The sequence below is a fragment of the Corylus avellana genome, chromosome 6 (genome assembly GCF_965113065.1).
Source record: "Corylus avellana chromosome 6, dhCorAvel1.hap1.2, whole genome shotgun sequence".
Classification (NCBI taxonomy): domain Eukaryota; kingdom Viridiplantae; phylum Streptophyta; class Magnoliopsida; order Fagales; family Betulaceae; genus Corylus; species Corylus avellana.
Window position 1 is genome coordinate 11,341,328 of NC_142495.1, and position 18,745 is coordinate 11,360,072.

General features: G+C 39.3%; 2 protein-coding genes across 2 annotated transcripts in view; both read right to left on the reverse strand.

The window, feature by feature from the left end:
- Positions 1 to 733: 733 nt before the first annotated feature.
- On the reverse strand, positions 734 to 4,713 carry LOC148584868 (uncharacterized). Its single transcript, XM_088517542.1, has 5 exons — positions 4,491 to 4,713; positions 3,298 to 4,013; positions 2,361 to 2,700; positions 1,868 to 2,208; positions 734 to 1,336 (listed from the first exon to the last, which is right to left on the reverse strand). The coding sequence occupies exons 1-5, from the start codon at positions 4,711 to 4,713 to the stop codon at positions 734 to 736; spliced, it is 2,223 nt and encodes a 740-aa protein (XP_088373668.1).
- A 9,904-nt stretch (positions 4,714 to 14,617) lies between these two features.
- Positions 14,618 to 18,745, reverse strand: part of LOC132186508 (GDSL esterase/lipase 1) — a 29,644-nt gene continuing 25,516 nt past the window's right edge. Inside the window, exon 8 of the mRNA XM_059600489.2 lies at positions 14,618 to 14,970. Within this exon, the coding sequence (XP_059456472.2) occupies positions 14,937 to 14,970 (34 nt within the window). The 3' untranslated portion in view covers positions 14,618 to 14,936. The remainder of the gene's footprint in view (positions 14,971 to 18,745) is intronic.

Sequence of the window (18,745 nt, forward strand, 5' to 3'; positions counted from 1 at the left end):
TTGGTTGAGGCAATTCGTCGAGCACTTGGTGGGCACTCCAAAAAGAAGGTGGTGAAGAACCACCCTACCCGGCTGCCCAGCCCCTTGCAAAAGAACGAAAAACCAACACAGAGTAGTCCGTGGACCCAAGGGCTGCTGATTTCACAAAAAAATGGTGAAAAATGGGGACGATGGGGTATTGGGGAGAATGGGAAATGGGAGAGACTAGAGGGGTCGGAGAGGGAGAAAAGGAGGGGGAAAAGACCGATGATGGTGGCGAGTGGTTGTGCGGCAGCCGTAGGGGGGATACTGCGGTGGGGTACGGTGGCATTTGGTGAGGTTGGGTGGGGTTTTTTAGGTGGACGCAGTGGTGGGGGAGAGAAGCAGGTCTGCGGGGGAGTTGAGAAAAATGGGGGAGAATGAGGGAGCCGTGACCTAAAATGGTCACGTGCGACCTCTAAACGAGTGCCCTCGATCACACGTGCGCAGAGGGTGAAAGAGATGGGCGGGGGTACGCTCGAGTGCTTCTGAAGGTGCGCTCGAGCGGATGTGTGCAAGTGTGTGACAGGGTGGAGCTGCTGCACTCGATCCCACGTAGCATGGGGTAGAGCACAGGCCCGTGGTCTGGGATCGAGCGCACAGTGGGTGCGCTCAAGCCCAGGGTGTCAGTGCCCTAATTAGAAAAATAGACGAGATCCGTCAAATTGATGGATTCCACTTCTGTACCTGGCTCGAAGTTCTGGATGCAGGGCTTCTACCTTTGACCGTTGACCTTGAACAAAGTGCCATCCTTTGGGTCCCGCAATTCGACCGCGCCATGGGGTGACACCGAAGTGACTATGAAGGGGCCGTCCCATCTGGAGCGGAGCTTGCCAGGGAAAAGCCGAAGTTTGGAATTGAAGAGCAATACTTTCTGGTCCGGCACAAACGTCTTAGGCAAGATCTGTTTGTCATGAAAAGCCTTAGTCCGCTCCTTATAAAGGCAAGCACTATCATAGGCATCTCGCCGCAACTCCTCCAACTCTGTCAACTGAAGTTGCCAATGGGGACCGGCAGCTTGCATGTCGAAATTAAACTGCTTAATTGCCCACAGAGCCTTGTGTTCTAATTCCACAGGGAGGTGACACGCCTTGCCATAAACCAGCCTATATGGAGACATTCCAATGGGAGTTTTGTAAGCTGTGCGGTAGGCCCATAATGCATCATTGAGGCGCGAGGACCAATCCTTTCGGTCTGGCCTAACTGTCTTCTCCAGAATATGCTTAATTTCTTGGTTAGAAACTTCGACTTGGCCACTTGTTTGAGGATGGTAGGGAGTGGCTACCTTATGTGTGACAGAGTACTTGAGAAGCAATGCCTTGAAAAAACGGTTGCAAAAGTGTCTACCTCCATCACTGATGATAGTCTGAGGAGTACCAAATCTGCTAAAAATGTTGGCTTGGAGGAACTTTACTACAACCTTGTGATCATTGGTCTTTGTGGTAATAGCTTCGACCCACTTAGAGACATAATCCACCCCGACCAAAGTGTACTCAAACCCACAAGAGGGTGGGAAGGGTCCCATGAAGTCGATACCCCAGACATCAAAAATCTCAACAATGAGGATGGGGTTCAATGGCATCATGTCCCTCCGAGACATAGCTCCCAGGCGTTGACATCTTTCACAAGCTCGGCAGAATTCATAGGCATCTTTGAACAAGGTGGGCCAGATGAATCCGTATTGTAAAACCTTGGCTGCTGTCTTCTTGGCACTGAAATGGCCTCCACAAGATAGAGAGTGGCAAAAGGTGAGGATACTGGAAAATTCACTCTCAGGGACACAGCGTCGGATGATCTGATCAGCACAATACTTGAACAACTCCGGATCTTCCCAAAAATATAATCGAACTTGCTTGAAGAACCGGTCCTTATCTTGCTTAGACCAATGAGAAGGAATCCGTCCTGTAGCTACATAATTGACAATGTTGGCATACCATGGCGGACTTCTCGGAGTGACTTCAAATAATTGCTCATCTGGGAAAGAGTCGGAAATGGGAACCTGCTGGGGTGTCTCCAATAAAATCCATGACAAATGGTCAGCAACAACATTTTCAGTGCCCTTCTTGTCCCGAATCTCAATATCAAATTCTTGCAGAAGTAATATCCAGCGGATTAACTGCGGCTTTGTTTCCTTCTTGGCCAGCAGATGTCGCAGAGCAGCATGATCAGAAAAAATTATAACCTTGGATCCTAGAAGGTAAGAGCGGAATTTATCCAGAGCAAAGACCACAGCTAGCAATTCTTTCTTGGTGGTTGTGTGATTGACTTGAGCATCCATGAGAGTCTTGCTAGCATAATAAATGACATGGGAAGCTTTCCGACCCATTGTCCCAGAACCGCACCCACAGCATAGTCAGATGCATCACACATAATCTCAAAGGGCAAAGACCAGTCAGGCAGCTGCATGATGGGAGCAGAAGATAATAGAGAACGGAGCTGCTGGAATGCCTCATGACATGCTTCAACAAAGTGAAAAGGGGTGTCCTTAGCAAGCAAACTACATAAGGGCCTTGAAATTTTGCAGAAATCTTTGATTAAACGACGATAGAAATCGGCATGCCCTGGGAAAGAATGGATTTGCTTCACTGAAGTGGGCGGGGGTAAATTTTCAATGAGCTCAACTTTGGCCCGGTCCACCTCAATGCCTCTTTCGGACACTATATGGCCCAAAACTATACCTTCCTGCACCATAAAGTGGCTCTTTTCCCAGCTTAAAATCAGATTAGTTTCTTTGCAACGTTGAAGCACAAGTGATAAATTATGGAGACATGTATGAAACGAAGATCCAAAAATAGAAAAATCATCCATAAATACCTCCAAAAATTTCTCCACCATGTCGGAGAAGATAGACATCATACATCTCTGGAATGTGGCAGGTGCATTGCATAAGCTGAAGGGCATGCGTCGGTAAGCAAAGGTGCCGAATGGACATGTGAATGTCGTCTTCTCTTGGTCTTGGGGATCAACGGCAACCTGATTATACCCGAAATAGCCATCTGAGAAGCAATAGTAGCTTTGGCCAACAAGACGCTCCTAAATTTGATCAATGAATGGGAGTGGAAAGTGATCCTTCAGAGTATGGGAATTGAGCTTTCGGTAGTCAATGCAGACACGCCATCCTGTGGTTGTGCGCTGTGGAACCAACTCTCCAGCAGAATTCTCCATGACAGTGATGCCGGATTTCTTTGGAACTACTTGAGTGGGGCTCACCCATTTGCTATCTGAGATAGGGTAGATGATGCCTGCATCAAGTAACTTGACCACCTCTTTCATTACTACCTCCTTCATGTTGGGATTCAACCGGCGCTGTGCCTCACTGGAGGGTCGAGCATCTTCTTCCAAATGGATCCGGTGCATACAAATAGAAGGGTCGATGCCTTTCAAATCTGCCACTGTCCATCCAATGGCCTCTTTATGCTCCTTTAAAACTGCTAGCAGACTGTCCTCTTGGTCCATTTGAAGATTAGAAGCAATGATGACCGGCAGAGTGTTGTTAGCTCCGAGAAATGCATACTTGAGCTTTTCTGGCAAGGGCTTCAACTCAAGTTTCAGTGGAGACAGTAGAGAAGGAACAGGAGGAGTGCTTGATGTCATAGGTAAGGGCTCCTTTACTACTCTCCATCGATGGAAATCTGCACTTGCAGCAGTCTCTAGCAATTCATGGACCTCTTTGATGTACTGGTCGGTGTTGAACTCTTCAAAGTCGAAGTAAGTCAAACAAGCTTCCACTGGATCCTCTGTTAGGAGACTAGGTAGTGAATCTTCTACATATTCTTCAATGCTGTCCACAAAGAAACACTCATTCTGATCAGGAGCATGTTGAAAGGCAGTGAAAATATTCAACCGAACCTTCATATTGCCAAATGAGATCTCCATGACTCCAGTTCGACAGTTGATACATGCATTTGATGTGGCTAAGAATGGTCGCCCAAGGATGACAGGAACCAGCTTCTCAGGATTGGGCATAGGCTCGGTATCCAGCACGATAAAGTCAACTGGGAAGAAAAATTTATCCACTTGGATGATCACATCTTCTACAATCCCTCTAGGCTTCTTAATCGACCGATCAGCTAGTTGCATAATCACTGTGGTGGGCTTCAGCTCCCATAAGCCCAACTGCTGATATACTGAATAGGGAAGTAAATTCACTCCAGGTCCTATATCTAAGAGTGCCTTATCAATCTCTCTTTTTCCGATGATGCATGAAATTGTAAGAGCCCCGGGGTCCTTGAACTTCGGAGGAGTGTTGTGCTTAATCAGGGAACTCACTTGCTCAGTCAGAAGGTCTTTCTTGGGGATGTTATTTCTGGTCTTCCTCTTTTGAGTACACAAGTCTTTAAGGAACTTGGCATAGGCAGGCACTTGTGCAATGGCATCAAGAAGGGGGAGATTGATTTTTACCTGTTTGAACATCTCCATCATGCCTTGTATTTTCTCTCCTTGTTTCCCAAAGTGGGAAGGTGCCTTGAGACGTTCTGGGAAGGGGGCCCGTGGCTCATATGGGATCTCTAGGGTGGATGCTGCTGATGATGAAGCCTCATTGCTCACTTGCTTTCTTTTATCATTCTGCAAATTATGTGCAACCTCCATGTGTTCATCCTTCTTCTCCTCCACATGATTGTCAACTATTTTGCCGCTTCTCAAGGTGGTGATGGCTTGAACTTGCTGATGGTATGAAGTGTCCTCATCTATCATGTAGTGCCTCTTAGGGTTTACCACTGGCTGACTCGGAAGCTTTCCTTCGTCCCTTCTGTTGATAGTGTTGGCAAGTTGTCCGACTTGAGCTTCTAGCTTGGCAATGGATTGGGAATGTGAGTTGACTATTTCCTCTTGAGATTTGATTGACTACTTTATCTCGCTGGTCAGCTCAGTCACTACTTTTACAATCTGATCCTCAAAATTAGACTCTGATGGAGCCTGGTAGTGCTGCTGTGGAGGCCGGTAAGTGGACTGAGGTTGGTAGGGCTGCCTATTGGGTTGAGTGTGTGACCCTGGGGCTGAGTTGCCCGAATTTGAATTCTTCCACGAGAAATTTGGATGATTTCCCCACCTAGGGTTGTAGGTATTGGAGTACATATCATTACCCGGTCTGGAGAAAGCTGCATTAACCTGCTCATTTGCAATATCAGTGTAATTTCCAGTAACAGGGCAGTTATTTACCTGATGTATAGGACTGGAACAGAATGAGCATGATTCAGTATGTGTGTGAGGCGCATTAGGAGCAAAACCAGCAGTCGACAGAACTTGATCTAGCTTCATAGTGATAGCCTCGACCACTTGGTTGGCCATGTTTGGGGAATGGCCTGCTTCATACAAACTCTCTGTCTTGGGTGCTTTAGGTGCTGGTGCCCTTCGTCTGGTGCAAACCTGCTGAAGAGAATTGTTACTCAAGTTTTCAAACATAGACCATGCTTCATCTTCGCTTTTTAACATGAAAGTTCCCCCACATGATGCATCCACCATTTTTCTATTGGACTCGGTCAGGCCATCATAAAAACACTGCACTAGCTGCCATTTCGGGACAGCGTGGTGTGGACATGATCTAAGCAAGCTCTGCAACCTATCCCAAGTCTCATGGAAATCCTCTCCCTCATACTGGGAGAATGTAGTGATGGCTCTCCTAGTATCATTGGTCATTCCTATGGGAAAATACTTCTTAAGAAATTCTTGTTGCAATTGAGCCCAAGAAGTAATAGAGTTAGGTGTTAAGGATTGGAACCAATGTTTGGCTTTTTCCTTGAGGGAGAAAGGAAAAAGACGCATCCTTAGGGCATCCTCAGTGAATCCATTCATTTTAGTGGTATCACAAATTGCTTCAAAATCACCAAGTCAGAAGGATTTTCAATGCTAAGCCCTAGGAAAGAAGGTAAACTTCGTATAGTGCTGGGCTTAATTTCATAATGGGTTGCCGTAATTTCTGGCAACCGGAGACATGTGGGAGTAGTGTAAGTCGTAGGCAAGGAATGATCTTGCAAAGCTACGTGATTACCGTCTCCCATGGTCTCAATGGAACGCTCTTCTAGCAAATTAGAGTTGTTTTGGGATCTAATTTGTCTGAGGGTCCGTTCAATTTCAAGGTCGCAAGAAATTAATGGAAAAGACAAAGAACGACAACCTCGCATAAACTAAACAGGAGTTTAAAGAGACAAAAAGAAAATAAGCTAAAAACATAAAACAAACAAGCTCACAAACGGCCTTAGATTGCACTCAGGGTTCTAGATGCAGGCTGCCGCAAGTGCGCTCGATAGCATGGCAGGGTGCGCTCGAGCGCAGTCTTAGAGAGGGCAGCTACGGACCTGTTTGCAAATTCTAAAATGAAATAAAACAAAAAACAGAATTAAAGTTAGCAACTTAAAGCAGAAAAATAAATTATTAAGCTAAAATTAATCCTTAAAATTGGACAAGAAAACTGTTAAGTAGTCCCCGGCAACGGCGCCAAAAATTGATGTGGTATTTTTGTGACCAAAAATATCAATTATAAAATTACCACTCGCAATAGAACGAATCTCGTAGGATAGGGCTATATTGAGGGTGTCGAACCTCAAGGACTGCAGGGATTTCATTATCAAAATTAAGAGATTAAAGTTAACTTAATTACAAGAGAGTGAATTGTTTGTGTGAATTTAAAGTGCATAAAATAAACTGAGTAAAGGGAGTAAATATATGAGAGAGAGAGTAGGGTATTGACTTCATCACAATCCGCACATCAATGGTTAACCATATTTAATTCTAGCAACTCAATTTATGCATGTTATAATTTAAACAAGAAAACATGTGCAAATAATTTCATATAATCAATGAAATAGCATAATCCATCTTTGGTTGGCACGGATCATCTACCTAAATTACACTAAACTAGGGTGTAGTACGATCCGTCTTTCCTAGGCATGGTCTATCTATCCCTATTGATTACATGTAAATTAAGAACCTTTGTATAACCATCATCCTTATAATCACAGAAAATAAGAATGATTTGAGTTCAATAATAGTAAAATAATTTCTAAGACAGGATAAAGATTTCACTAATATTGAATTCGAATTAAAGAACAATTGCATTTAATATGAAGAACAGAAATCAATTGTAGCAATCCTCAGAGTTATACAATCAACATGCATATATTGAAAACTAGAAATTAAATACAATCAAACCATTGTGCTTGGAAAGGGCTACATCAATACCCCACAATTGGGTTTAGCTGCTCATGATCTTCTAGGCTCCATAGACAATTTACTGAAATTTTAGCTCTAAGAGGTGGTTTGTCTGTTTACAATATTTAGAGCCCTATTTATAGGGAATTGGAAAACCCTAAAACCCTAGAAATCCTCATAAAATCAGAAGTCAGTCTCCCAGTCCAATTGGGAGACTGAAATCCAAGCCCATGCCAGAGAAAGACTTCTTCCATGCTGTACACGCTCGAGTGCGCTCGATTCGAGTTCTTGTGCGCTCGAGAGCAGTGCGCTCAAGCCTAGCTGATCTGCACGCGAGTGCATGAATGCGCTTGATCCTTGGCCGCAGACGCTCGAGCGCAGGTGCGCTCGATCCCAGGAGTGCTGCGATCGATCCTAGATCCAAAATGCTCCAATTGTTGTCTTTTAAGCCAATTTTCCAATGGTTTGTCAAATAAGACCTGAAACATAAAAACAAAACAAAATCAAACAAATAACAATGCTAAGGAATTAACATATATAAATTAAGGGGCTTGAATGTGCAACATTCAGCGCTTATCAGTACGCTATCGTCCATAACACTAACAGCCTGACCGAGTCCGACCTCGGGTGGCCCCGTACTACTAGTGATGTACGTTCTATTGTGACCAGCCAATTAAGGCTGCTCCGGTTACTAAATAACCATTGGATCCAAGGTCCTTATATCACATCCATACACACGTTGACCATACAATCAAGTTTATATAGTAAGCCCATGGCCATTATATTGCATGTACCGATGCACCATGTCTTACGATACATCTTATCAATTAGCTATTAAGACAGCTACCAAGTTATACAAAAATTTAGGCATGATCATATCATACACATGATTAGTCAGCTGACATATTGCATGTTTTTAAGGAAAGCAGTCATAAGTGTTTACTTAACTCGTGCACTCGCTTGAGTCCTCCAACATCACAAATCCCTACTATAATGAAATACGATACATCATTATATGTAGCACTAGAGAACTCTTCGAGTGACACAATAAGTTTTATCTAATGAAAGGGGTCGTCGAAACCTTAAGCTTACATATTTGGGTTACTGGGCATATGTCCTACTCTTTGGGCTCGGCCCTATGTGTGTACATTCGGTCAGAGAGTGAAAACTCTTGGCCAGAAGCCCCAAACATGGTTTTATGCTTCTAGGGTGCGGTAAATCTCATCCTAGGCTTCTAATGGACACATGAAAGGTACAAAACTTGTAAACATGCAAACTTAAAAAGATCAAATATGAGTTTAAAGCTCTTCAAAATCATTATTGGTTTTGTAAGAAAATAGGTACAAGAATTTGTTAAAGCATCTTTAAAACTTGTTATACTAAGAAAGCACTAATAACAACGTTAGGTTGTATTTGGCCTTTGTTTTTTCTCATTTCTTTCCCATGTGTCGAGATAAAGATTGGAGGTGTTTTGGGTTTTGTCATTAAATGGCCAAAGGGGAGATTGTTAGGTTTAGTTTGGCCTTATTTAATGATCAAAACATTTGGTTGTAAATTCTCATTCTTCCCTAAGTATCGGGGTGAAGATTAGATGTTTGTAAGAGTTTTTTGCCTTCCCCGTTGGATGGGGCGCCATAACGGGCATGTGACGGGGCTAAAGGATAGCTCTCTATTTTCCCGACAGGAACTGCGTTAGAATGGGACATGTGACAGGAAGTTCTTTTTTCCTCGTCAAGAGGTGCGTCAAGATGGGACATGCAATGGGAAGTTTATGTTTCCTCGTCAAAAGGTGCGTCCAGACGAGCATGTAGCGGGAGGCTACTGTCTCCTCGTCAGGAACCTGTTCAGGGCAGAACATGTAACGGGACCAATGTTGGACTCCCTGTTTTCTCGTCAGAAGTCTCGTTAGGACGGGCTCATGATGGGTATTTATATCTACTTTTTACTCTTTGCGTCTAAACGAGAATTAACTCCCATTATGACGAGGATGGCTCAAAATATCAGATTTTGGCATTCCCGTACAAATGGAAGATAGTCCCCGTTAAGACAGAAATAAGTAAAATTCTAGTTCTGTAAATACCGGTATTATTTTTAGATCTCCTTGAACCTCTTCATTTCCATTTTATGCTCTTCTGAACTTGGAGGTTTCCGGTAAAGAAAGGGTTGCTATTATCACTCATGGAAGTGATACCCTTCATGGTTGTTTGTACCAAGTAAGGCTGCCTAAAAAGCTTCATGCTTTCTCGCTTACTTGGGGTTTTTACTGATTTCAAACCAGGTCATACACATCACTCAACCGCAAAGAAGTCTACTAAAGGGTCGGTAAGGAGATGCACTCTGTGAAGATGGTCAGGGTAGAGACAAGCTGGGAAGCTTGTTGTTCTTATTAAGTCTAGAGGTCCTCCAGGGAGTGAGTATCGTTTAGTCTGTAACTCTGAATCTTCATATAGTGATTTCCTGGGTTTAGCTGTCCCCAAGTGATTTTTCCCTTTGATTGGTTCAAAAGGTTTTCTACTTTGTCAACAAATATTGTGTTGTGGTTGTCTAAATGCTCTTTATTGTTGTGTTGGTTTAATCTTAGACATAGCTTTTTATTTTTCTTATATAAACTGCTTATGTGTTTGTTTTGGTTATATAAATCGCTTATACATTTGATTTGGGAGTAGAGCATGATTCTCGTATTTTATCAAAGAACATGAAAGCAAAGGGAATGATCAAGAAATTACCTTGATGATGGCAAAACTCCAACAAGGCTTCCACTTTCTCTTCAAAATCACTCATCACTCTAAGGTTAGGGTTTCTTGGTGTAAAGAGGGGTTGAGGGTCGAAGGGAAGGGTTTATAAAGGGGCTTGGGGCGTGCTCTCTCCTGAAAAGATGGAGAATGGGTTAAAATTAATTTTCAAAGTTGTCAGTGCAACAACACTCTATTTGTTTGTTTTGTTAAAATAAATAAAAAATAAAAAAAATAAATAAATAAATAAAAAATAAATTGCTATGTTTTTGTTAAGCATGAGTTAGCTCTACCTGTGGTTTAATTTTCATTGGCTTGTTTAAAATTTTGAACATTTCATCATGTCATTAGGAATCTGAATCATTTAACTCACTTTTGGGTTAGAGAGACTTCATTTGTTCTGAGTTGATTATCACGAGCACATTAGCATAGAGTCTATGAGGTATGAAATTTGAACTGAATCATGTGTATCTTGAGATTTGTTGGATGATTTGTTAATGAATAGCAATAATTTTTTTTTTTTTAAAATAATAATAATAATAATAATAAAATCATCATTTTGAGTTCTCATTGAGTAATCGAACCTCTTGCCTCATTAAGCATTGAGTGTTCGCGTAAAAAGGCGTGAAACTCAAGATTGGTTGATTGTACGGCCAATTTTAGCTTCTTAGCCATTTTGACTTAAATCATTAAGCTGGATGTTTTACATCTAGTGCCATAAAACCATCTGGTTTGGGAGTCATTGGCCTAACACTTGTTACATGGGTCAATTAGAAAGTTTAAGGGAGCTAAGCATTGCACAGTCTACAAAAAAAAAAAATGCATATCTTGCCTTCGTTGTTTCATTTGATAGGGATTCCAACGAATTTTGAGGTATTTATCTTAAGAATAAATTGAAGCCTCATGATTGTATACTAATTTCGCTTTGCACCTATCTGAGCATTTGTTGTCTCAACTGTCCATTTATGAGTTGTTTGATTCAGGGTTTCCTAATGATTGTGATGATAGTGTTTGTCTTGTTAAGCTTGCTTATGAATGAGATCCATGGTTTTTGTGAAACTTTATTCTTTTCAATGACATAGCACTGACAATGTTTGTGGGTATCATTCCTGTTAAACCCTCACGAGACTCCACTCGTCCACTAAAGATGCCTAGGGGTTTAAAAGGCTTATTGCATATGCTAAATGCAATCGTCTCTCCCACGACAGTGGACTTATGATTCTTACTTTGATTTTTTTTTTTTTTTTTTTTTTTTATAAGGGACTAGCAAAATGTAAGTTTAGGAGTTTAGACCCCTTAATTTATGTTTGCTAAGCCTTTAGCTTTATTATTTTCTAATGTTTTGTGTTAGTTCTTTATTTTTAGTATTTTGTAGGTTGCTTAGGGAAAAGTACGCCTTTAAAGGAAAAATCCATTAATTTTGGGGCTTCAGACACTTCAGGGAGTATTGGCAGTAAATTTGGATCGAGAGATGATTCGCACCCGACGAGTCCCACTAAAAAGGCCATATCTAGAGTTGTAGACCTCGGATTGAAGCGATCTTGGTATCATTGTAAAGCTAACTCAAAAATCTATAAAGTCACGTTTCATAAGAGTTGACTAATTCCATAGGTAGTGTGCTCGAGCGCACATATAGTGTGATTGAACGCATTTGTGCCCATCAAAATTGGAAAGTGCATGCTCGAGTGCGATTGATCGCACCTAGTGTGCGATCGAGGGCACTCGGCCGACCTGTCAGCGCTAAAACCCTAACATTAGCTTATAAATATCATTCTTTTCTATTGTAAACACACAGAGACATGCCAGGGGCGCTGTGCTTTGTCAATTTTCATGTTTCCTGAGTTTTTGGACCTTTGAACTCCAATTCTTTTGTAAGTATTTGATTTTAATGAAGTTAATTTAGTTTCTTTAAGAAAAATAAAAAATAAAAATAAAAATAAATAAAATAAAATAAAAAATAACAAATAACAAATAAAATAAATAAATAAATAAGAAAAACAATAGAAAAATATGCTATAAATAATAAAATCTAAGGTTTCGATGCTGCCAGGTCAGCGTAAGTGCGCTCGATCGCACTCTAGGTGTGCTCAAGTGCACTTGGGTCTTTAGAGCTACTACGGCGCAACACTTGGGCGCTGCGCATTTGGGTGATTGCACAAGTGCGCTCGATCGTAGTCTCCCTGCGCTCGAGCGCACTTCCAGAGAATGCTTTTTCTTCACTTCTTCGATTTCTTCGCACATTTCCGCACCAAAGACCACAATTTTCTCTTAATGACCTGCAAAACACTAAAGCACCAACACTAACCAAAATATCAGAAAATAACAAAGCTAAGGTTTTAATAAATACAAGTTATGAGAATATGCATCATTTGGCACTCATCAGTCAGCAAACGTTCGGGTACTATGGGGGTTAATGTTCACGTACTATTACACAATGGATAAAAAGGTTCAGGCATACATTTGGGTATTACCTAATGGTTCAAAGACTCGTCAACGAATGCTCGTGGTGGTCCTCCTAGCATATGCTCATACTTAGGTCAAGAGCATACGTTCGGGTGGTCCCCTTAGTGTACATTCAGTCAGAAAGTGGGCGTATTGGGTTTTGCTTAAAAGAGCTCAAGGAGTTGGGCTACTCAAAAGGGGTTTAGGTTTTTGGGTTATAAAACTATGTTTTATGAAAATGTTTTGTTGCCTTGTAGTAAATTATTAGCCCTTTAAAACTGGTCTTTTATCACGGTATGACACTCACGCTACTAATGATGTACGTCATGTAGTGACACGCCAATCAAACATGGCTGCGCCGGTTGAGAAACAACTATTGCATCCGATGCCTATATAACACACACACATTTGACTATAGAACCAAATTTATGTACGTAGTAAGCTCATGGCCATTACACCGCATGCACTAGTCTACCATATCATACAATTTATCTTATTAATTAGTTATTAAAGCATTTACCAAGTTGCATAAAAAAATAATTATGCTGATAACATACGTATGCTTAGTCAGCTGACATATCGCACGTTTTTATGGAAAGTAGTTGTAAGTATTCACTTACCTCGTATACTCATTCGATTCCTCAGACATTTCGAACCCCTGCTATAACAAAACATAGTTTATCATTATGCGCACTAACGTGGAGCCTATTTTAAGCACATAAGGCCTTGTCGAGTAGCAAACTAGCTTAAGGTCACAAAAATCCTAATTTCACCCATTTTAGACACTATTCAAATGTTCTATCTTATGGTTGAAAGTTCGGGCTCGAGAGCGAAAATTCAGTCATAATGTAGAGAACGTTCGTTCAAATGCTAGAATGCATGCAAAGCTCTTGTCCTCAAATCATCACGTAAAACGTCTCATCTTAGGCTCTTAATGAGTGCATGTAACATAGCAAACCATAATAGCATGCAAACCTAAGCAAAGATGAGGTGTTTTTAAAACTTTGGAAAACCCTTTTCTCTTTTTAAAGAAGATGATAACACAAACTAATCATGGTACCTTAATACTTGTAAAGAGGATGGAAATCATAAGAATAACACGAAAACCAACTGAGTATAGAAGCTTTTACCGATGGCAAACCACTTCAAAATCTCCTATTTCTCTTTCTAAAATCTCTTCTCGCTCTAGGATTAGGGTTTCTGGTACAAGGGAGGAGTTTTAGGGGAGAAAGAAGTGGTATTTATAATGTGTTAAAATTGCTTTTCAAAGTGTCACCAAACGTTCAATACTATGTGCAAACATTCGATGTACTATTACATAATGGTTTTAGGGTTGCAGATTGAACGTTTAGTCAATGTTCAATGGTTTACAATTTGGTCAACGAACGTTTGGAGTGGTCCCTAGGCGAATGTTCAGAGGTCCCCCAGCGAATGTTGGATCAAAAGCTTAAATTAGGTTTTTGGGTTGTTTTTCAAATAAAAGGTTTTTTCCAAAAGGAGTAGCACTTTTATGGTTATAATTAAAACTCTTTTAAAATTAATGGGGCGTTATTGATTTAAAATTAGAGGTTGTCACTACAAAAAATTTGGTCATTAGCGGCGACTCAAAGTCGCCGCTAATGACCCAAAAATGGCCGCCATTGATCAATAGCGGCGACAAGTGGCCGCTATTTTGGTTGCCGCGAGTAATTGGACACTGATGCCAAATAGCGGCGACTTTTAGGGTCGCCGCTAATGACCCCTCATTAGCAGCGACTTTAAGTCACCGCTAATGACTTTTTTGTTGCCGCAAAAATACGTTCGAAATAATCCTAGGGTCGCCGCTATTGGTATATCATTAGCGGCGACTCTGTGGTCGCCGCTAATGATATGTCATTAGCGGCGACTTTAAGGTCGCCACTAATGATAAAAAAAGTTAAAAAATAAAAAATAAATAATCAATAGCGGCGACCAAGAGTCGCCGCTATTCCACTATCATTAGCGGCGACCTTAAAGTCGCCGCTAATGATATGAGAAAATTAAAAAAAAATAATTAAAAAAAAAAAAAAATAATAATAATAATAATAATAATAATAATAATTAATTAATTTTGGATTTTATTATATATATATAGTAGTTATAATAGGCCAAACTTACCATTAAACCCTTACATCATACAAGTATTTTCACACCCTATTTGAGTAAAATATAATTTACATTAAATTAAAAGTATAAATACAAACATATATATATTATGCTCACATAACTATTGAAAAGGAAAATTTAAAATCTGAAAATAAAAACTGTGCAGGAGATCACATTATAATCTCAATTGTTTCTATGTGACAGGTCTAGAAAGATTTGTATTTTGAATTTCTATTTTTCTCCAAGTCCTACTATACCTAAAGAAAAATAGCTATGCAAGTACATATGCAGAAAATAAGTGTCAACAAATAAGAATTTCATTAGAAACAGAGAAGAAAAGCTTCTTATCCTGGTAACACTTGGTAGTTATTGAGATTAATTAGTCTTCAAAAAGATTCCCCTGCTGCCCTTCAAACCATACTCTATAAGGCACATGTTCACAGCAAAAATATGAGACCTGTCCAGCTTGTGTCAAATTTGTCTTCTCTCTAGCGAGCTCAGCTTCCTACAATAGGGACATAAAAGAACCAAATCTAATGAAAATACATTAAACTACACCACACTACACTATAGAACAACATTAATACCCACAGCTAGTGTTTGGAAATGTATAGAAACTAGCTACAAGCAGATGAACAAAAACTTTAATAATAATCCAAATGTGTATATTATTATCCAAAGGTTATCACTACGATGGTCATTTTTCAATCAAACCTTGTCCATCAACTTGAGATTGGATAAGCAAATTTTAGAACTCAGGAAGCAAATCCCACAGCATTCAACAACAAATCTTAAAACCAAAAGCAAATTCCTAACATGTAAACAACTTTCAAAAAAAAAAAAAAGGACAAAGCAATGTAAAAGAAGCTCACCACTAACAAAGAAGGCATCTGCTCAAGGAAAACAGAAAGGCACAACTCAAACCATATGCCAAACAAAATGCAGCAATTTAAATTAACACACACACAACCTTCCACATATCCATGAGTAGATTCAACATCCTCACAATTAACCGTCCATAGAGTTCAGCAAATGCAAGATAACCATAGCAGATACACAACCCAAACTAAAAATTTCTCCAAGCATATTATTTCACAAAATAAACCTAGTTTATGATACCTCAAATCATACTCTTAATAAACCTAGTTTATGATACCTCAAGGCATATTTTGGAATGAACTACAAACACGTATCCCACGGATAACATCAGTCAAAATATTAATACTTAAACCTGACTGGGCACTAACTACAAACAAGTCAAGATAACATGAGTCAAAAGCCATTTAGATACTAGGAGCAACATCAAAACCAGATATACCACTCATTATAATCCAAAATGTAAAATGAAACAAAAGCCAGAAATAAGTAATTTTCATACTAACTCTTCTTATTATATAATCAACTAAATAACCAAAACCCTCTACAAATGAGAAAGAATAGAGAAAAGACCAAAATAAACATCTCCCACAAAATACCCAATAAAGATCACTAGATGTATACAAAGCTATCTATCACCATCAGTTATGGAAAAGGACGTATAACATGGGGAAAAAATGTAAAGCAACAAATGAAGAGGAAAAAAACAAAAATAAGACCAACACACAAGAATATTCTCTACTTAGAGCCAAAATAAATAAGATATAATTAAAAAAAAATGCAAAAACAATCTAAATAACCAACAAAATAGATGAATAGCGGAAGAAAAAAAAAACGGATCCACAAAGTGAAACAAAACACCAAATCAAAGACAAACCGAAATATAAAATCCCAAAATAAAAAAGAGCAAGACAGAGTGAGAGTTACAGTGGGTCCGTGAACAGGGCCTGAAGCAATGAACTCTTCGACATCAGAAGCGGACCATGAGAGGAGGGGCTTATCGATGAACCTGGTATTGGCCTATTGCATACAATCACTCTGTGCCAACACAATCACAGAGAATATGTCAGCCTTCAAACGCAAATAAACTAAACTGAGAGAGAGAGAGAGAGAGAGAGAGACGAAGAGACAACTTCGCCGGTGGCCGATCAAAGACCTCGCCGGAGTGAGAGAGAGGTGAGCAGCAGGAGAGAGATCGAGTGAGAGGGGGGTGTTTTTGAGGGAGAGATCGAGAGAGGGAGAGTGATGAGGGAGGTGAGTGAGAGGGGGGTTAGGGATTTTGGTGTTTTGAGGGTTGGGGAAAAAAAAAGACGCGGTTTATGAAATTTTTGTCTAAAAATTTTAGAAACCGCGCCATTGGTTGGCGCTTAATCTTTTGCACTCAATAGCGGCGACTTTTGTCGCCGCTAATTACTTTTATTTTTTAAAAATAATTTTAATTTAAAATGTAAGGTCAACTTGAAATTTTATAACATTTATAAGGGTATAAAAGTCATTTTCAAGGAAAAATACAAAAGATATTTTTTTTATAATTTATTAATAGCTTAAATTAAAAAAAAAAAATCACCAATAATTAAAATAAAAATAACGATCAATCAAACTAATTCACTAGGATCGATCGGATGTTCATATACACAAAAATATAGGAAATTATATATATATATATATATATATATATATATTTGCTCTTATCTTCACATTTAAATAAGAATCAAAAATAGAAAATTTCAATAATGATATATAAATCGAATTAATTCACTAGGATCGATTGGATGTTTGATCGAACATTTGATCATATCACGATCAATCGAACTAATTCATTAGGATCGATCGGATATTCGATCAATCGAACTAATTCATTAGGATTGATCAGATGTTCGATCGATCATTTGATCCTATCAAGATCAATCGAACTAATTTACTAGGATCGATCAAATGTTCAATCGAACATTTGATCCTATCACGATCAATCGAACTAATTCATTATGATCGATCGAATGTTTGATCGATCATTTGATCTTATCACGATCAATCGAACTAATTCATTAGGATCAATCAAATGTTTGATCGATCATTTGATCCTATCACGATCAATAGAATTAATTCAATAGGATCGATCGGATGCTTGATAGATCGTTTGATCCTATCATGATAAATCGAATTAATTCAGTAAGATCCATCGGATATTCGATCGATCATTTGATCATATCATGATCAATCGAACTAATTCATTAGGATCGATCGGATGTTCGACCGGATGTTTGATCTATCATGACCAATCGAACTAATTCATTAGGATTGATCGGATGTTTGATCCTATCACGTTCAATCGAACTAATTCAATAAGATCGATTGGATGTTTGATCGAACATTTGATCCTATCACGATCCAATCAATCGAATTAATTCAGTAGGATCTATCGGATGTTTGATCGATCATTTGATTATATCACGATCAATCGAACTAATTCACCAGGATCGATCGAAAGTTTGATCTATCATGATTAATTGAACTAATTCATTAGGATCGATCGGATGTTTGATCGAACATTTGATCCTATCACGATCAATCGAACTAATTCACTATGATTGATCAGATGTTTGATCGATCATTTGATCCTATCACAATCAATAGAATTAATTCAATAGGATCGATCGGATGTTTGATAGATCGTTTGATCCTATCATGATAAATCGAATTAATTCAGTAAGATCCATCGGATATTCGATCGATCATTTGATCATATCATGATCAATCGAACTAATTCATTAGGATGGATCGGATGCGAGACCAGATGTTTGATCTATCATGACCAATCGAACTAATTCATTAAGATTGATCGGATGTTTGATCCTATCACGTTCAATCGAACTAATTCAATAAGATCGATTGGATGTTTGATCGAACATTTGATCCTATCACGATCCGATCAATCGAATTAATTCAGTAGGATCTATCGGATGTTTGATCAATCATTTGATTATATCACGATCAATCGAACTAATTCACCAAGATCGATTGGAAGTTTGATCTATCATGATTAATCGAACTAATTCATTAGGATCGATCGGATGTTTGATCGAACATTTGATCCTATTACGATCAATCGAACTAATTCACTATGATCGATCGAATGTTTGATCGATCATTTGATCCTATCACGATCAATCGAACTAATTCATTAGGATTGATCGGATGTTTGATCCTATCACGTTCAATCGAACTAATTCAATAAGATCGATTGGATGTTTGATCGAACATTTGATCCTGTCATGATCCGATCAATCGAATTAATTCAGTAGGATCTATCGGATGTTTGATCGATCATTTAATTATATCACGATCAATCGAACTAATTCACCAGGATCGATCGGAAGTTTGATCTATCATGATTAATCGAACTA

Bases quoted from the DNA above. Each gene is read 5' to 3' on its own strand.
- LOC148584868 (XM_088517542.1), bottom strand. From the start codon at position 4,713: ATGATAGATGAGGACACTTCATACCATCAGCAAGTTCAAGCCATCACC. The intron at 2,701-3,297 runs GTAGTAATGAAA...TTTATGGTGCAG, and splicing joins TGAATCCCAACATGAAGGAG to GAAGGTATAGTTTTGGGCCA. The intron at 2,209-2,360 runs GTGCGGTTCTGG...CTTACCTTCTAG, and splicing joins TGCATCTGACTATGCTGTGG to GATCCAAGGTTATAATTTTT.